A 19496-nucleotide genomic window follows, 5' to 3' on the forward strand; every position below is an offset into this window, starting at 1 on the left:
TGGGGGGAACTGCAGAGACCTGGGGGCATCGGGATGTCCGGGGGGCCCTGGGGGGGTCGCTGGGGGTCTCAGCGTGTGTCCAGGGTGGTGGTGATGCCCCCTCCCCCTGGGTGGGCTCCAGCTCTGCCCCCTGCAGTGCCCCGGGTGGGGGAACGGCGGCAGAGCCCTGGGGCTATTGGGGGTGTCGGGCGGTCCCGCAGGGTCCTGGGGGTCTCTGGGGGGTCTCAGTGCGTGCCCAGGGCGATGGTGATGCCCCCCTCCTCCTGGATGGGCTCCAGCTCGCCCCCTGCAGCGCCTGGGTGAGCAGGTGAGCTCCTGGCACAGCGTCTCGAAGCGATATCCCAACGCGGATGTCGGGCACGTTTGGTCCGGCGGATATGTCGGTCCCCTCCGCCCCTCCCGCTGGTAGTTGGGGCCCGCCAGTAACTCTTCACCTGAGGGGGCACCCACGGGGTTGGGGGAGGGGGGCCTGGCACCATGGGGGGGGGGGGAATGGGGGCATGGGGAGGGGATGAGGATGGAGGGATGGAGGATGGGAATGTGGGACTTGGGAAGGGGGACGCGGGAAAGGGCATCACCTTGTGGGAGAAGCCGCTCATGAGGACACTGTTCCGGGCCAGCTCACACATGTCACAGGAGCTGAGCTTCCACACCTGGGTGCGATGCTGTACTCCTCCATCAGGGGCTCCTGCAACAGGGACCTCAGAGACCCCGCAGAGACCACCCGGGGACACCCCGGGGACCCTGAGAGACCACCCAGGGACACCCCAGGGACCCCTGACACCCCACAGGAGCTGAGCTTCCACACCTGGGAGGCGATGCTGTACTCCTCCATCAGGGGCTCTGGAACAGGGACCCTCAGAGACCCCGCAGAGACCACCGAAGGACACCCCATGGACCCTCAGAGACCTTGCAGAGACCACCCAGGACACCCCACAGGATCTGAGCTTCCACACTCAGAAACCCCTCAGAGACCACCCAGGGACCCTCAGAGACCACCCAGGGACACCCCACGGACACCCCTCAGGTCCACCCACCCATGGACATCCCCCAGACACCCCCCCGATCCCACCCACAGACCCCCCTCAACTCCCTCCCACCCCCCTGGATGGGGGTCCCACCTCCTCCCCCCCTTGCCCCCCCCAGCCCTCTGGGGCTGCTCCCCCCGGTGCCCACCCCAGGGTGTCTGTGGCCAGTGCCCCCCTCCCCAGAGGCCCACCTTGGTGAAGTGGAACTGCAGGGGGTCGTCGGTGGACAGGGACACCATGAGGCCCCGGGACAGGTACTCGGGGAGGGGGTTGCGGTGGTAGCTCAGGAACAGGCTGTTGTTGCTCAGGGGGGACATGGCGATGCCGATCTGGGCCAGGTAGTACAGGTACTGCAGCACGGGGGCCTGGGGGGCACACGGGGGTCAGGAGACGTCCAAAATGGGAGAAAAAACTCCCCAGATGGTGTTAGTACAGCTAAGGGAGAGAGCAGCTCTTCAAGGAAAGCTTTCAGGTGCAGGGAGCACAAAGGCTCACACCCACACCCAGAATTCACACACTTTTATGTCTTTAGCTGATTTACGTATCTAGTGGGTACGTCCAACCTAAAAAACCACTCTTGCCCCAAAAACCACCCTCAGAACTGCCCCAATGGAGCCTTTCCAGGGGTTCTGGGCCCTCTCTCTTGTTTTAACTCCAATATATCCCATTATTTGGGTCCAGGTGCACGTCCCAGGCAGGACGGCCCTGCTGAAACCTCCTGCCCTGGAAAGACAGAGAAACTCAGGAACACAAAGTGTGAGAAGGTAACTGTCTGATGTCAAAGAAAATCAGGGAATCAGAGAACCAGCCGAGTCAGACCTCCGAGATCATCAAGTCCAACCCTTGATCCAACCTGCCGTGGTTCCCAGCCCATGGCACTGATGCACATCCAGTCTGTACTTAAACACCTCCAGGGACGGAGAATCCACCCCTCCCTGGGCAGCCCATTCCAAGGGCTGAGCACTCTCTCGGGAAAGAACTTCTTCCCCATGTCCAACCTAAACCTCCCCTGGCACAGCTCAAGGCCCTCTTGTCCTACTGCTGCTTCCTGGAAGAAGAGCCCAACCCCCCCTGGCTCCCCCCTCCTGTCAGGGAGCTGCAGAGAGTGAGGAGGTCTCCCCTGAGCCTCCTCTTCTCCAGGCTGAACAGCCCCAGCTCCCTCAGCCTCTCCTCACAGCACTTGTGCTCCAGTCCCTTCCCCAGCCTCGTTGCTCTTCTCTGGACCTGCTCCAGCCCCTCCATGTCCTTCCTGAGCTGAGGGCCCAGAACTGGACACAAACACTCCAGGGGTGGCCTCACCAGCGCTCAGTCCAGGCCAACAATCACTGCCCTGCTCCTGCTGCCACAGTTCCTGATCCAGGCCAGGATCCATTGACCTCTTGGCCACCTGGGCACACTCTGCCTCCTGTTCAGCTTCCTGTCCATCCACACTCCCAGCTCCCTTTCTGCCTGCCTGCTCTCCAGACACTCTGGGCCCAGCCCGGGGGGCTGACGGGGCTTCTTGTGGCCAAAGTGCAGGACCCGGCCCTTGGCCTGCTTGAACCTCATCCTCTTGGAATCAGCCCATGGATCCAGCTTGGCCAGGTCCCTCTGCAGAGCCCTCCTGCCTTCAGCAGATCAACCTCCTCCAGCTTGGTGTCATCTGCAAATTTGCTGATAGTTCACTCGATCCCCTCACCCAGATCATCAATAAAGACACTGAACAGGACTGGGCCCACACTGATCCCTGGGGACACCCCTGGTGACCAGATCCCAACTGGATGCAGCTCCATCCCCACCACTCTCTGGGCCCACACTGATCCCTGGGGACACCCCTGGTGACGGGATCCCCACGGGATGCAGCTCCATCCCCACCACACTCCAGGATGACACAGCTCCATTAAACCCCACACAGAGCTCCAAGCCCTCGGGCACCCCATGCCCCCCGTGCCCCCCGTGCCACTCCCAGCTCACCTTGCGCAGCAGGAGCCCGTGGGAGATGTTCTCGGACACCATGAACCCCGACACCAGGTGGTGGACGGGCCCGGCCTCGCCGCAGTGCGGCCGCAGCACGAACGTGTGGAAGCCCCTCTTCCTGAGACAGGGGGAGCGTCAGCAGGGGGGATGGAGGGACCCCAAAACAGCAGGGGGGATGGAGGGACCCGAAAACAGCAGGGGGGATGGAGGGACCCCAAAACAGTGGGGGGGAATGAAGGGACCCCAAAACAGTAGGGGGGAATGAAGGGACCCCAAAACAGTGGGTGGAATGGAGGGACCCCAAAACAGCGGGGTGTCCATGGGGGGGCAACGAAGGGACCCGAAACAGTGGGGAGGGGGAGGAATGAAGGGATCCCAAACCATAAACAGGAGGTCTGTGGAGGAGAGCCGAGGGGTGTTTGTGGGGTATGAGGGGGTGTCTGTGGGGTATAGGGGTGTCTGTGGGTGCTGAGGGGTGTCTGTGGGACATGAGGGGTGTCTGTGGGTGCTGAGGGGTGTCTTGTGGGTGCTGAGGGGTGTCTGTGGGGTGTCGTGGGCGCTGAGGGTGTCCATGGGGTGTCAGGGGTGCCTGTGGGTGTGCTGTCAGTGCTGAGGGGTGCCCCAGGGGGTCTGTGGGTGCCCCCGGGGGTCAGTGGGTGGGTGGGTGTCAGTGGGTGCCCCTGTGGTGTCAGTGGGTGGGTTGGGTGTCAGTGGGTGTCAGTGTGTGGGTGGGTGTCAGTGGACGTCAATGGGTGTCAGTGGGTGTCAGTGGATGTCAGTGGGTGGTGGTGTCAGTGGGGTGTCAGTGTGTGGGTGGGTGTCAGCGTGTGTCAGTGGGTGTCAGTGGGTGTCAGTGGGTGGGTGGGTGTCAGTGGGTGTCAGTGGGTGTCAGTGGGTGTCAGTGGGTGTCAGTGTGTGGGTGTGTGTCAGTGGGTGTCAGTGGGTGTCAGTGGGTGTCAGTGGGTGTCAGTGGGTGTCAGTGGGTGGGTGGGTGTCAGTGTGTGGGTGGGTGTCAGTGGGTGTCAGTGGGTGTCAGTGGGTGGGTGGGTGTCAGTGGGTGTCAGTGGGTGTCAGTGGGTGTCAGTGGGTGTCAGTGTGTGGGTGGGTGTCAGTGGGTGTCAGTGTGTGGGTGGGTGTCAGTGGGTGTCAGTGGGTGTCAGTGGGTGTCAGTGGGTGTCAGTGGATGCCAGTGTGTGGGTGTGTGTCAGTGGGTGTCAGTGTGTGGGTGTGTGTCAGTGGGTGTCAGTGTGTGGGTGGGTGTCAGTGGGTGTCAGTGTGTGGGTGGGTGTCAGTGGGTGTCAGTGGGTGTCAGTGGGTGCCCCAGGGGGTGCCTCACCTGCGCAGGTGGTTGAGCACGGTCATGTTGGCGTACATGTAGTACAGGTAGTAGGAGTAGGGCGGGTTGTCCTCCTCCACCCACTGCCCGGGCAGGGGGCTGTCCAGGTTGAAGATGTGATGCTCTGGCTTGGACTCGTCGTCCACGCTGTCGAACCCGTCCACCTGCGGGCACGGGGCACCCGGGATGGGGGGACCTCCCTTGGGGCTGGGGGTGACCCTCCCCCCAGGCTGGGGTGACCCTCCCTCCCCTGGGCTGGGGGTAACACTCTCCCCTGGGCTGGGGGTGACCCTCCCTCCCCTGGGGCTGGGGGCGACCCTCCCTCCCCTGGGCTGGGGTGACCCTCCCTCCCCTGGGGCTGGGGTGACACTCTCCCCTGGGCTGGTGTAACATCCTCCCCTGGGCTGGGGGTGACACCCTCCCCTGGGCTGGGGGTCCCCGGCCCCCCGGGCAGGACTCACGTGCTCCAGGAAGAGGTGCAGCTCCGGGTGCTGGGCCGGGTGCAGCGTGGCCTCGTAGAGGGGCAGGAAGATGTTCTCCAGCATCTCCTGGAAGTTGGCCAACTGCCCCTTGGTGCGGTACACGTCACTGTGGGAACGGGAACGGGAATGGCTGGGACCACCCCCGGCCACGGCCCGGCCAGCGGGGATTTGGGATGGGATGGAGGAACAGGGGCTGGGAACGGGGAAATCGGGGATGGGAGCGGGCAAATGGGCTGAATGGGAATTGGGGATGGGATTGGAGGAATGAGGGAACTGGGGAGGGAATTGGGGCTGGGGGAACTGGGGAATTGGGGATGGGAATGAGCAAATGGGGGCAGAGTGGGAATTCAGGATGGGAACGGGCAAGTAGGGAATGGGAACGAGGGATGTGGGGATTGGAATAGGCAAATGGGGCTGAATGGGAATTGGGGATGGGATTGGAGGAATGGGGGAACTGGGGAGGGAATTGGGGCTGGGGGAACTGGGGGACAGGAATGAGCAAATGGGGGTAGAGTGGGAATTTAGGATGGGAATGGGCAAGTAGGGAATGGGAACAAGGGAATTGGGGATGGGAGCGGGCAAATGAGGCTGGATATGGGAATTGGGGATGGGATTGGAGGAATGGGGGAACTGGGGAGGGAACTGGGGCGGGGGGAACTGGAGAATTGGGGATTGGAACGGGCAAATGGGGCTGAATGGGAATTGGGGATGGGATTGGGTGAGCAGAGAACGGGAGGGGCGGGAACTGGGGGTAGGAATGGGGCAGGTGGGGCAGGGTGGGGGGTAGGAATGGGGCAGGGTGGGAATGCAGGAATGGGGCAGTGGGGCAGGGTGGGGGGCAGGAGCAGGGCAGTGGGGCAGGGTAGGAACACAGGAGCGGGGCAGTGGAGCAGGGTGGGAGGCAGGAATGGGGCAGTGGGGCAGGGTGGGGGCAGGATTGGGCAGTGCGGCAGGGTGGGAGGGCAGGAATGGGGCAGTGGGGCAGATGGGGCAGTGGGGCAGGGTGGGAGGGCAGGAATGGGGCCGAGTGGGGCAGGAATGGGGCAGTGGGGCAGGTGGGAGGGCAGGAATGGGGCAGTGGGGGCAGGAATGTGGCAGTTGGGGCAGGGTGGGAGGGCAGGAGCGGGGCAGTGGAGCAGGGTGGGGAGCAGGAATGGGGCAGTGGGGCAGGGTGGGGGGCAGGAACGGGGAGCTGGGCAGGGGGCAGTGCCCATCCCTGGGGGTCCCCCCACTCACAAGAGGCGCGGCACCTGCACGAGCCAGCGCACGTTGTTGGAGTGCACGCGGTGCTGCACCGCCCACCGCGCCAGCTTGGCCCACTCGTCCCGCGAGCGCCCGTAGATGGAGAGGCGCAGCTCCGCGTTCTGGTACTTGCTCTCCTCCAGGTCTGCCATCACCTCCTGCGGGACACGGGCACCCTCACCTCCTGGCCATGGGGGGGACACTGGGGGACATGGCCACTTAACCCACAGCACGGCGGGGACATGGGCACTGTCACCCCTGGACATGGAGGGACATGGGCAACGTCACCTCCTGGCCGTGGAGGGGACATTGGGAGACAGGGCACCATCACACCCAGCCATGGTGGGGACACTGGGGGACACAGGCACTGTCACCTCTGTCCACAGGGGGACACTGGGGGACACAGGCACCATCACACTCGGCCACCAGGGAGGAGACAACTGGGGGACACGGGCACTGTCACCCCCTGGCCATGGGGGGGACATGTGGGGAACACTGAGGGGACACAGGGCACTGTGACCCCTGGCCGTGGGGGGGACACTGGGGGACACGGGCACTGTCATCTCCAGCCACGGGGGGGACATTGAGGGGGCACTGGGGGGACATGGACACAGGGTACTGTCACCTCCTGGCCACGGGGGGGGACATGGCAGGGACATGGGCACTGTCACCCCGAGACACCAGACAGGGACATGGGTGGTGTTGCTGGGGGGGAATGTGTCCACTGTCACCCCTCAGCCACCAGAGAAGGGACACGGGGGGGACACGGGGCCACCATCACCCCTCAGCCACCAGAGAGGGGACATGGGGGGGACACGGGGCCACCATCACCCCTTGGCCACCGGGACAGGGACACGTGCATTGCTGGGGGGGACACGTGTCCACCGTCACCCCTCAGCCACCAAGGAGGGACACGGGTGGCACTGCCTGAGGGGAGACACGGCCACTGTCACCCCAGGGCCACCAGGGAGGGAACATGGGTGGCACTGTTGGGAAGGACATGTGGTCACCGTCCCTCAGCCCCAGGGGAAGGGACACGGGTGGCACTGCCGCCAGCACAGGGGCAGGGGTGGCAGTGTCACCTTGATGATGTGGGCGAAGTACTTCCCGGCCACGCGGTTGTCGGTCTTGATGAAGATCTCGCGCAGGATGGACTCCCCGATCGGGTTGTACTTGGCGTTGAACTTGTCGAACCGGTGGAAGGTGTTGCGGTCCTGGGGGTGGGGGGGACACACGGGGGGCAGCTGAGACCACCCCCCATCCCCCCACCCACGGCTGAGACCACCCCACACCCCCCACACACAGTTGAGACCACCCCACACCCCCCACACACAGCGGGGCTTCCCCGGAGCCCCCACAGCACCCCTGGAGATCCCCCCGGTCCCAGAAGGGGCACATGGGTGTGAGGTGGGACCTGAGACCACCCCCCCACCCAGAGCAGGGCTCCTCCAGAGCCCCCCCCCTTCAGCGCCCCTGGAGATCCCCCTGGTCCTGGAAGGGTGGACACGGGTGTGGGGTGGGATCTGAGACCACCCCACCACATCCAGAGCCCCAACCCTTCACCCCTGGAGATCCTCCTGGTCCCGGAAGGGGTACACAGGTGTGGGGTGGGATCTGAGACCACCCACCACACCCAGAGCCCTCCAGCACCCCTGGAGATACCCCCAGTCCCAGAAGGGGCACACGGGTGTGAGGTGCGACCTGAGACCACCCCCCACCCAGAGCAGAGCTTCCCCAGAGCCCCCCCTGGCCAAGCCCCCTTCCCACTCCCCCCGGGTGGGTGTCCCCTGTACCCGCGTGCACGTCCAGGGTGTCCACGCTGAGGTCGTAGGCCGTGAGGTTCATGGTCTCGAAGACCTCCTTGAGCGTCTGCTCCTTGCCCTGCTCCACGTGCACGATCTCGTCCAGGTGCCTCTTCATGGCCCTCTTGATGAAGCGCAGGAGGTGCTTCTGGTTCATGCAGGACGAGGCGTGGATGTGGGTGTCCACCCTGCGGGCGAGGCGTGGGCATGGCTGGGGGGTGTCCACCTCAGTGAGACCCCAAAGAGTTCACTGAGAGAGCCTGGGGTCTGCAAAGAGCCCCTCGACATCTCCTGGGTTTGTGTCGCTGGAGTTTGTGCTGTTCTGCTCGTTGGACCAAAACTTAGAAGAGTGTTAGAGGCGATTGTCAACAGGCCTGGGGGTGATAAATGAGGATACAGGAAGATAAGGTGGACATTGGAACAGGAGGAATAGGCCTGGAGCCAGGGCTTTCTCCAAGCTGGTTAAGAACCAAGGAGAGGTAAAAGGGTCACGGTGATGAAGAGGAGTGAGAGACCCCAGACCCGTGATGAAGGACAGGACGTACCCCCAGAACTGAGTGCCAAAGAGAAGCACTGCCCCAAGCTCCACCTACACTCCTCCTGTTATTGATATGTAAAGACAGATGTTGTAATCACATGAATATGTATTTAATTGTTGGATTCCAAAAACTGGATATGAGAAAAACTGCAAAGTTTAAACAAAGCCTCGGGCTGACAGAGACTGGGGAAAAACCTCAATCTAAAGTCCAGACAAGGATCCATGGGTGTCACGAGTTCAGAATGTCCTGCCCAATCCTGGAGAAACCATGCCCTGATCTCATCAAACCCGTGCAGAAACCCCTTGGTGTTTTATCTCTCCCTCTGTGTTACCTGTTCCCCCCTGTAAATCCCCCAAAGTAGGGTTTTCCCCACCAGGTGATTCCTGAGAACCCCAGATGTGTTAACCTGGGTTTTCCCCTCACCTCATCTTTGTGAAACCCCCCAATTTTAATACCATGAATATGCAAGGCCCCTGTTGAACATGTAAACCATGAACCCTTTATAGATGAAGTTGTGAATCCAATAAACCATTCCAGTCCCTGCCTCCAAACTGGGCTTGTGGTAATTATTGACCTCTGCATTTAATCACCTCTGAAGGGTGTACAAACCCCCTGGGTCTGTGGGAACCCTTTGAGCAGTTCTCTGTGGTGTGACCCAGCCTGCTCCTGGTGCTGACAATAATAAACACCTTTGCTGCTCACGGATCCAAAAGTCTCTGAGCAGCCCTTTACACTGGATTTTTTGGAATCATCAGCCCAGGGGGACCCCCGGAGCCTCCCTGGACCCCCAGGATGAACCAGGACACCCCCCCGCAGTGTGATACTTTCAGTCTAGGCCTTCCTGGAGACCAGCCCGTAAGCAGGGAAGTGCCCTGTGTTCCCAGTATTCCATGCTGTTCTTTACGTAAGCAGAGGTATAAATAAGAAGGAAAGAGAAGGCTCTGCCTCCTTCTCTTCTGGTGAATCTGAAAACACAAGTTCTCCACTGCCAACCCTGCTCATGTGAAGAAGTGAGGCCTCGAAAACCTTAAAAGCAAAAAGTACTGATGGTACTAACTCTACTATCTCAAGCAGAATAATAAGATTTTCTTTTGCTAATTCAATAATTCTTTATTGATTATACATACCTACTTTGAATTTCTTTTGTGTTTTTGTCCCTTTTCCCTTTCCCTTTCAGGAGGGTTATTTACGATTCTCCTCTCTATATACGTAATATTATAACTGTATATAACTGCGATATATGTAAATACATATATTTCATTATAACTCAGTTGATTTCAAGTCTTTCAATTTCTATTTTTTTTTTCTTTGCCCAAAGGGGGAGAGAAGTTTTCGCTGTAATCTAAGGAAACTTGACAAGAAACCAACTCCAAACAACTCCACACACACGGGTACCTTGCGGATGTTGTAGAAGTCCCGGTGGGGAACCTTCTTCTGGGCCGCCAGCTCCTTCATCTCGTTGAGCAGCACGTGCATCTGGAACTTGCTGCTCAGGTACTGCAGCCGCCGGTAGCAGAAGGATTTGCTGCCCAGATTTAATTTGGGGAGGGGGGGTCAGTTTGGGGCTGGGGAGGGAGAACATCCCGCCCAGAAAGGTCAGTGCCCACCAGGATGAGGGGACATGGTGCCAGGGGTGGGTGTGGGGGACAGAGCAGCCACCCCCTGTCCTCGGGGCTGTTCCTGAGGTTCTGTCCCCACCCAAGGCTCTGTCCCTCTCTCTGTCCCCATCCCCAACACCCTGGTGTCCCCATCCCCAAAGCCCTGCTGTCCCTGTTCCCAGCCCAGACCTCCTGATGTCTCCATTTATGCCTCCCTGGTGACCCCCTGGTGTCCCCATTTACATCCCCCTTGTGTCCCCATTTATGCCCCCCTGGTGTCCCCATTTATGCCCCCCTGGTGTCCCCATTTATGACCCCCTGGTGTTCCCATTTATGATCCCCTGGTGTCCCCACCTCTGACCCCCCGGTGTCCCCATTTATGCCCCCCGGTGTCTCCCACTTGTCCCCATTTATGCTCCCCTGTTGTCCCCACTTATGCCCCCCTGGTGTCCCCATTTACATCCCTCTTGTGTCCCCATTTATGCTCCCCCGATGTTCCCTTTATGCCCCCCTGGTGTCCCCACCCTCTGACCCCCCCGGTCCCCATTTATGCCCCCCTGGTGTCCCCATTTACACCCCCCTGGTGTTCCCCTGTTGTCCCCACCTCTGACCCCCCCGTGTCCCCATTTATGCCCCCCTGGTGTCTCCTTGTTGCCCCAATTATGCCCCCCCTGGCATCCCCCTGGTGTCCCACCCCTGTCCCCCTGCTGTCCCCATTTATGCCCCACCCGTGCCCCCCAGTGCCCCCCTTTGCCCCCGTGCCCCCCTTGCCCTCACATGGGCCCGTTGATGATGAGGGCCATGAGGAAGTTCATGTCAGCGATGAACTCCTGCAGGTCGGGGTAGGGCAGGTCCAGCTCAGTGCTCCTGGGGAGACACACACAGCTGGGGGTCCCACAGCCCTGACCCCCCCAGGGCCGAGTAGGACCCCCAAACCCCCCGGCCTCACTTGTCCGTGGGGTCCTGGCTGGTGTAGACGTGCACGACCCCGTCCACCATGCGCAGCCCGTAGCCCAGGTCCTCGGGCATCTCCCGGGGGTCCCACGTCTCGTAGGGGTGTCGCTCAGCAAAGGGGGGGTGCACGGGGGCATCTGCGGCCACAGACCCCCCCCCGTCACCCCACAGCACCCCAAAACACGGGGGCACCCCACAGAACCGCCCCCGTCACCCCACAGCACCCCAAAACATGGGGGCACTCCACACAACACCCCCGTCACCCCACAGCACCCCAAAACATGGGGGCACCCCACAGACCCTCCCCATCACCCCACAGCTCCCCCACAGCACCCCAAAACATGGGGGCACCTCACAGACCCTCCCCATCACCCCACAGCTCCCCCACAGCGCCCCAAAACACAGGGGCACCCCACAGACCCCCCTGTCATCCCATAGTACCCCAAAACATGGGGGCACCTCACAGACCCTCCCTGTCATCCCACAGAACCCTAAAACACGGGGGCACCCCACAGACCCCCCACAGCACTCCAAAACACGGGGGCACCCCACAGCTCCCTGTCAGCACCACACAGAGAGCAGGGGGATCCCTGCACCCAAGATCCCTGCACAGATCCCCCCAGCACCCCAAAAAGGCCAAAGGGACCCTCAGAGCCCCCTAAAAGAGCAGGAGGACCCCCAAAGACCCCCCACAACCCCTCTGCAAGATCAGGCGGACCCCCAATGCACGGAGGCATCTGCACCCAGAGACCCCCCAACATCCCCCAAAAAGATCAAGGGGACCCTCCCAGCCCCCTCAAAAGAGCAGAGGGACCCCCATGGCCCCCCAAAAGAACAGAGGGACCCCCAAAGCCCCCCCATGAGAGCGAAGGGACCCTCGCAGACCCCCACAAGAACAGGTGGACCCACAAAACCAGGGGACACCTACAGGCAAAGCCAGGAGCCACCCAACATCCCCCAGGGTACCCCAAAACCTCCTCCAAAACCCCAAAACCTCCTCCAAACACTCCCAAAACCCTCTCCAAACACTCCCAAAACTCCTCCAGAAACTCCCAAACCCCACAAACTCCTCCAGCCCCCCATCCCAGCACCAAGACCCCCTCCCTGCACCCACCTGCTGCCACGGGGGTGTCGAGGGGCTTCTCAGGGAGCACCACACCACCCCAGAGCACCCCAAAACCTCTGCCAAAACACCTAAAACTCCTCCCAAACCCCACAAACTCCTCCAGCCCCGCCCCTAGCCCCGAGCCCCCCTCCCTGCCCTCACCAGCAGCCACGGGGGTGCTGAGGGGCTTCTCAGGGAGCTCTGCATTATCCCAGAGCACCCCGAAACCTCCTCCAAAACCCAAAACCCAAAAAAAAAAAAAAAAAAACTCCTCCAAAACTCAAAACCCTACAAACTCCTCCTTCTGCTGTGCCTTTTGCAATCGGATATGTCTGTCACGTATTGGCCTCATAAGCCACCAGCGTGCCTGTAGCAAATGTGGATAGTGCCTTCCCAAATCTTCGTTCGCGAAGCCCAGCCATGACGTGCGTGACGTGACAAACTCCTCCAAAACTCCCAAAACTCCTCCAAAACCCTCAAAACCTTCTCCAAGACCCCCCCAAACTCCTTCGACCCTCACCAGCAGCCACGGGGGTCTCGGGGGGGTCGTCATGGGCGCGGTTGTCGGGGTTTTTCCCGGAGAATTCCCGCAGGAACCGGGCCGTGGTGCGGCAGAAGCTCTGCAGCGACAGCCCCATGTACTTCTGGCGCAGCAGCAGCGCCTTCACCACGCTCTTGGCAGCATCCAGCAGGTCCGTGAAGGGCACCTGGGAGGGGATAGCGAGGGGGGACACCCCGGGCTGGGTTCGTGGCCTGCAGACCCCCCCAGGTGGGTTTGGGGTCACGGGGACAGGGGCTCACCCCACAGACCCCCTTGGGGTGGGTTTGGGGTCACTGGGAGGGGCTCACCCTGCAGACCCCCTTGGGGTGGGTTTGGGGTCACAGGGACAGGGGCTCACCCCACAAACCCCCTTGGGGTGGGTTTGGGGTCACTGGGAGGGGCTCACCCTGCAGAACCCCCCCGGGTGGGTTTGGGGTCACTGGGAGGGGCTCACCCTGCAGACCCCCCCGGGTGGGTTTGGGGTTTGGGGTCACAGGGACAGGGGCTCACCCTGCAGACCCCCCTGGGGTGGGTTTGGGGTCACAGGGAGGGGAGGGGCTCACCCCACAGACCCCTCCCGGGTGGGTTTGGGGTTTGGGGTCACAGGGAGGGGCTCACCCCACAGACCCCCCCGGGTGGGTTTGGGGTTTGGGGTCACGGGGAGGGGCTCACCCCGCACTTCTCCTCCCCGGAGATGGTGACCCGCTGGAATTCCCGCTCCAGCAGCGCCTCGCGCTCCTTGGGGACGTGATCCAGCAGGTCAGAGCCCTGCTCCTGGAACAGCCTGCAGGGGCAGGGACACTGATGGCTCTGTCCCCAGCGTGGGACAGGGACAGGCCTGGCCCCAGTCCACAGCCAGGGACAGCTCTGGCCCCAGCCCAGTGTCCCAGTGTCGTGGCAGGGTCTGTCCCCATCCTATGTCCCCACATCCAGGCACACATGTGTCCCCATCCCGATGTCCCCATGTCCAGTGACAGGTCTATCCCCAGCTCAGTGTCCAGTGACACATCTGTCCCCATCCCAGTGTCCAGTGACAGGTCTGTCCCCATCCCAGTGCTCCCAGTATCCAGTGACAGGGTCTGACCCCACCCCCATGTCCCCACGTCCAGTGACAGGTTTGTCCCCATCCCACGCCCAGTGACACACGTGTCCCCATCCCATGGCCACATGTCCAGTCACACGTGTGTCCCCATCCTGGTGTCCCCACGTCTAGTGCCACATCTGTCCCCATCCCAGTATCCCAGTGTCCAGTGACACATGTCCCCTTCCCATGTCCTCATGACCAGTGCCACATCTGTGCCCACCCTGTGTCCCCATGTCCAGTGTGCACATCTGTCCCCACCCCATGTCCCTCCGTGTCCCCCCCCAGCCGCCCCCCAGCCCCGCCGAGCACAACGAGCAGTGGGGGGGACAGAGGGACAGAGGACGAACCAACTCGTGACAGACGCGACCCCAAAGCGGAGACAGGAGGGAGGGGACACACAGCTGGACCCCGGGGGGGGACAGGCCAGTGTGGGGGGCTAGGGTCACCCCAGCTCCCCCTGACCCCTCCCGAGGTGGGGGTCCCTCGGTGCCAGCAAGGGGGGGGGACGGACCCCTGGGCTCTGGGTAGGGGGGCGGGGCAGGGGTGGGTCCGGGGGGTCCCCAGAGCCCCCCACGTCCCCGGGGGTGTCCCCGGGGTGTCCCCAGGGTGTCCCCGGGATGTCCCCGGGCCGCACACTCACTGTAGGTCGGCGGCACTGTCAATTTTCAGGAAGTCCTGTTTGGCTCTGAGCAAAATGTCGGGCTCAAGTCTGGCGGGGGAGGGGAGGGAGGGGAGGGGGGGGACACAGAGACGGGGGGGGCCGGGGAGAGAAAACACCCCGTTAATGCCACAAACCCCCCGAGAGCACACACGGAACCCGGCCAGGAGCTCACGGGGAGGGAGGGGACACCAGCGACACACCCACGGGGAGGGGACACAGCGCGGAGCACCCACCCCCGCGGGGACATCACCCCCACCCCCCCGGGCCGGGACCCCCCCTCACTTGACGTCCTGGCTGATCTGGCGCTCCAGGCGCTGCCGCCGCTCCTCCAGCTGCTCGATCGGGCTCTCCTCGGGGAACTCGTACGGCGCCGTCCGCATCTCGTTCTCTGCCAGCGAGCGGCAGAACAGCTCCTGGGGACAGCAGTGTTACCGCGGGGACAGGGACAGCACAGCCCTGGGGACAGCACTGTCACCACGGGGACACAACAGGGACACCACAGCTCCTGGGGACAGCAGTGTCACCACAGGGAGAGGGACAGGGACACCAGGGACACCACAGCCCCTGGGGACAGAACTGTCACCACAGGGACAGGGACAGCCCTACCAGGGCCAGAAGAGCTCTTGGGGACACCAATGTCACCAAGGGGCTTGGACAGCCCGGCCAGGGGCACTGCCAGGGCCAGAACAGCTCCTGGGGACAGCCCTGTCACCAAGGGGGACAGGGACAGACCTGCCAAGGCCAGCACGGCTCCAGGGGACAGCCCTGTCACCAGCTGTCACTGCCATCCCTGCCACGAGCTGTGCCAGTGCCACCACAGCTTCTGGGGACACCCCTGCCATGAGCCGTGCCCAGTCTCAGCCCTGCCATGAGCTGTGTCCGGTCTCAGCTGTGCCATGAGCTGTGCCAGGCCCGTCCCTGCCATGAGCTGTGCCCGGTCTCAGCGCCTGGAGCTGGGCTGGGAAGGGGGAGGCAGGACAGGTGGGGGAGGTGTGGGGGGAGGGTGGGAGGGGAAGGATGGAGGGGAGACCCCCGTGCCGTGGGGGGCAGTGCCAGGACCCACCTCGGCGATCTCCTTGTATTTGCCGTCCATGGAAGTCCTCAGATCCACCGGGAAGTGCTTCAGGAGGTGGGGGGTCCCGGGCAGGGACCGGGCCGACTGCAGGGGCCGCGCTGCCGACCCCCCCCGCAGCTCTGCAGAGAGGGGGGGCTCAGCCGGGGGGGTAGGAACCCCCCCGGGGCTGGGGGGGCTCCTCGGCCCCTCCCCCCCCCGACACGGAACCGGGATGTGCTTCCCAAGGGGGGGAGGGGGAAACGGAGCTCCAGGGCAGGAGGAACCCCCCCGGGGCCCCCCCGGGGGAAAAGTAGCTCCAGGGCAGAAGGGACCCCCCCGGGGGAAACTCAGCTCCAGGGCAGGAGGGACCCCCACTCTGCCCCCCCTCCCTGGGCACTGGGGGCTGCTGGAGCCCTGCGGGGTGGGAAGGAGCAGCAGTGAGGGAGGGGCTTGGGGTGGGGTCAGGAGGCCCCGGGAGGGGGGGGTCCTCCCACTGCCCACCCTTCACCTTCCCCACCCTTCCCACTATGGGAGGGCACCCCCAAACTGCTTTGGGCACCCCCAACCCCCAACACCCCCCGCCAGCACCCCCTGCTCCCACCGGGTTGGGGGGGTGCCCAGGGACCACCCCCGTGTGCCAACACCCCCCTGTGCACGCCTCAAACCCACCCCAGACCCCTCCCGGGTGGGGGGGGGCTCTGGAAATCAGGCCCTACTGGTTAAACTGGGGCCACCAATAAGACACCCCCCAGTACAGCCTAAGGGGGATCCCCCAAAGGAGCCCCCCCCCGTTTGGGTCCTGGCATCATCCCCACGTGAGGGGGGGCTGGGGAGACTCCCCCCGGTGTCACCCAGTGTGGGGCTTGTGCCACCCGGCGATGGCACTGGTGTCCCTCCCCCCCGGGCAGGGGTGGCCCCGGTAACACCTGGAGCACAGGTGACAGATGGGGTGCCCCGTGCCACCGGGCACGCCCCGTGCCACCCACGTGCGGGGTGGCATGTGGCTGGGGACGGCCCTGGTGGCACCTGAGACACCCCCCCCGCCCCAGTGCCAGCTTGGTGACAACCCCGCAGTGCCACCATCCACCTGTGCCACCCCCCGGGACACGTGTGGGTCACCCCTGAGCCCCGCCAGCAGCGGTGACAGCTGAGTAACAACCCCCGGGGCCCCCTCAGCCCCCCGTGCCACCCCCCCGGGTCACCCCCCGCCGGGACCCCAAGACCCCCCGAAGTGCCACCTCCCCCCGTCCCGTGCCACGTCCCCGGGCCCGCGGGTGCCACCCTCGGTGGCCGCGGTGACCCCCCGAGCCCCCCCAAAGCGCCGCACCCCCCCCCGAGCCCACCTCGGGGGTGCCCCTGAAGCTGCCCCCCCCCGCCCATCCCCCCGCCCCCCTTCGGGTCCCCCCCCTTCCTCCTCCTCCTCCTCCTCCTCCTCCTCCCCTCTCACTGCGCCACAGCGGCGCTGCCGGGGGGGGGGGGCACACAGGGACCCCCCAGCACCGCTGCCACCCCCCCAAACCCACCAGACCGCGCGGCGAGGGACACCCCCCCCAAAAAAAATCACCATCCCTGCTCCTTCCCCCCCAAAAAATACCTGCCCCCCACCCCCCAAAACCCCCCCGGCACCGCCGTGTCCCCCCCGCCGCGGCCTCACCGGGGGAGGTCGGAGGGTCGGGGGGTTCGGGGGGTCGGGAGGAAGGTTAGGGGGTGATTTGGGGGGGTCTCACCTGCGGGGAGGGGGGTCTGGAGGCTGCCCCGCTTCTTGAAGGGACACTTGGCCGGGGGGGCGGAGGACATGGCGGCGGGGGGAGGAGGGGGATGAGGGTGAGGATGAGGATGAGGATGGGGGGGATGGAGGGGGCGCGGGGGGTCCGGCGGCCGCGGCCGGCGCTGGTTGATGATTGATGGGGGAGCGGGGATGGAGCAAAGTCCCCGGCGGGGCCCGGCCGGAAACCGGCGCGAGGAAGAGGATGGGGCGGGAGGAGGATGGGGCGGGAGGAGGAGGAGGAGGAGGAAGGAGGTGGCTGCGGCTGCGGCTGTGGAGCTGCGAGAGGGGGGGTCGAGAGCCGGACGGGGCTGTGAGATATCGGGGTGCGGGGCTGAGCCCCCCCGGACAGCGCCACCCCCCCCGGGGGACAGGCGTGTGCCCTCGTGGGGACAGACGTGACCCCCCCAGACAGCCATGGCATCCCCGAGGGGACAGTTGTGACACCCCCAGACAGCCGTGACATCCCCGAGGGGGCAGCTGTGACACCCCCCCCCCCGGGGACAGTCGTGTACTTCCATGGGGCCAGTTGTGACCCCCCCGACAGCCGTGACGCCCCCATGGGGACAGCTGTGACCCCCCCAGAGAGCCGTGACATCCCTGAGGGGACAGTTGTGACCCCCCCAGACAGCCGTGACACCCCCATGGGGACAGTTGTGACCCCCCCCGGGGGACAGTCGTGTACTTCCATGGGGCCAGTTGTGACCTCCCCAGACAGCCGTGACCCCCCCGGGGGACAGTTGTGACCCCCCCGGGGACAATCCTGTGCCCTCATGGGGACAGACGTGACCCCCCCAAACAGCCGTGACATCCCTGTGGGACAGTCGTGACCCCCCCGGGGGACAGTTGTGAACCCCCCGGAGAACAGCCGTGTACCCCCATAGGGACACACATGAACTCCCGAAACAGCCGTGACCCCCCCAGACAGCCGTGACCCCCCCGGGGACAGTTGTGGCCCTCCCTGTAGAGCCTGTCCCTGCCCCCCAGTCATGCATTGCCCTCCCCGAGGGGTGGTATCGGACCCCCCCCAAATGACAGTGACCCCCCCAATGACACGGTAACACCCCCCCGAGATCCCCGAGGGGGGCATTGTGCCCCCCTGTACGGACACTGCCCCCCCCGGCCAGGCACCGTCACGGCGAGTGCTCCCCGTGAGCAGAGGACCCCCAAAAAACAGCGAGCACCCAAAAAACCACTGGGTGACCCCGAAAAACCACCGGGAAACCCCCAAAACACGGAGTTCCCCCCAAACACCCAGAACCCCAAACCCACCGAGTACTGCCCATAAACAGAGCACCCCCAAAAACCACTCAGTAGCCCCAAAACACCGAATATGCCCCCAAAACACCGAGTACCCCCAAAACACTGTGTACCCCACAACCACCAAATGCCCCCCAAAACCACCAAATGCACCCCAAAACTAGTACCACCCAAAACACTGAGTGCCCCCAAACCACCAAGAACCCCCCAAAACTCCCGGGTACCCCCAAAAAGGGGCATCGCCTCCTTCCCCGTGAGCACCCCCCCCTCAGACGGGCACTCCTCAAAAGGAGGGACCGCATCCCCCCCATGGGGTCCCTGCCCCCCTAAGCCCCCCAGCTCGCCCCTCCAGGAGCAGAGCCCGGTTTGGGGGTGCCGGGAGGGGTCCCTTTGTGTGTCCCCCCTCCCCGCGGGTCCCTACCTGGGCGGGGGTCGCGGTGGCTCCGGGTGGGTGTCGGGCCGTGTCCCCTCCGCGCGTCCCCGGAGCCGCCCCGGCGCGGGGGGGGATTTTTGGCCGCCGGGAATGTCACACCCCCCCCCCGCCTGGTGCCCCCCACTCCTCGGCGAGGGGACAGCGAGGGGACAGCGGGGGCAGCGCCGTGCCAGCCGGGGAGGGCACCGCACACTGAGGACCCCCGGGCTGCGCTCCCCTGCCCGGCGCTGCCCGGGGGGGGTCTGGTATTTTAATTGGACCCCCCTCATTAGCGCCGGGTTCATTAGAGGCTCAGAAGGGGCTTTGTGTGCGCAGGGACAGCGGGGACAGCGGGGACAGAGTGTCCCCAAGGCAGGGCCACGCGCCAGGTGCGACATGGGGACACCAGGGCGGGGACACGGAACCCCCCCCGGGCCCCTCTGGGCTGCGGGGCTTTAGGGGACCTTAAATCCACCTGCAGGACTTTTGGGGGACCCCAAACCCCATTGAGGATCTGCAGGACATTTGGGGGGACCCCAAACCCAACCTGGGGCTTGTAGGACATTTGGGGGCCCCAACCCTCACTGGGGACCTGCAGGACATCTAGGGGACCCCAAACCCCGTTGGGGATCTGCAGCACATTTGGGTGGACCCCAAACCCCACGGGGGACCTGCAG

General features: G+C 64.0%; 1 protein-coding gene across 1 annotated transcript; it reads right to left on the reverse strand.

The window, feature by feature from the left end:
- Positions 1-111: 111 nt before the first annotated feature.
- Positions 112-17285, reverse strand: AMPD2 (adenosine monophosphate deaminase 2). Its single transcript, XM_032710728.1, is given in 22 exon segments — positions 112-294; positions 296-419; positions 422-434; positions 579-653; positions 809-843; position 987; positions 1220-1393; positions 2982-3102; positions 4321-4484; positions 4782-4908; positions 6039-6202; positions 7127-7257; positions 7838-8033; positions 9781-9910; positions 10761-10850; positions 10933-11074; positions 12563-12749; positions 13256-13367; positions 14308-14376; positions 14611-14741; positions 15392-15522; positions 17110-17285. Coding segments are annotated over 22 exon segments (2457 nt in total). The 5' UTR covers positions 17180-17285; the 3' UTR covers positions 112-224.
- Positions 17286-19496: the final 2211 nt, after the last annotated feature.

The sequence above is a fragment of the Chiroxiphia lanceolata genome, chromosome 25 (genome assembly GCF_009829145.1).
Source record: "Chiroxiphia lanceolata isolate bChiLan1 chromosome 25, bChiLan1.pri, whole genome shotgun sequence".
In the NCBI taxonomy this organism is placed as follows: domain Eukaryota; kingdom Metazoa; phylum Chordata; class Aves; order Passeriformes; family Pipridae; genus Chiroxiphia; species Chiroxiphia lanceolata.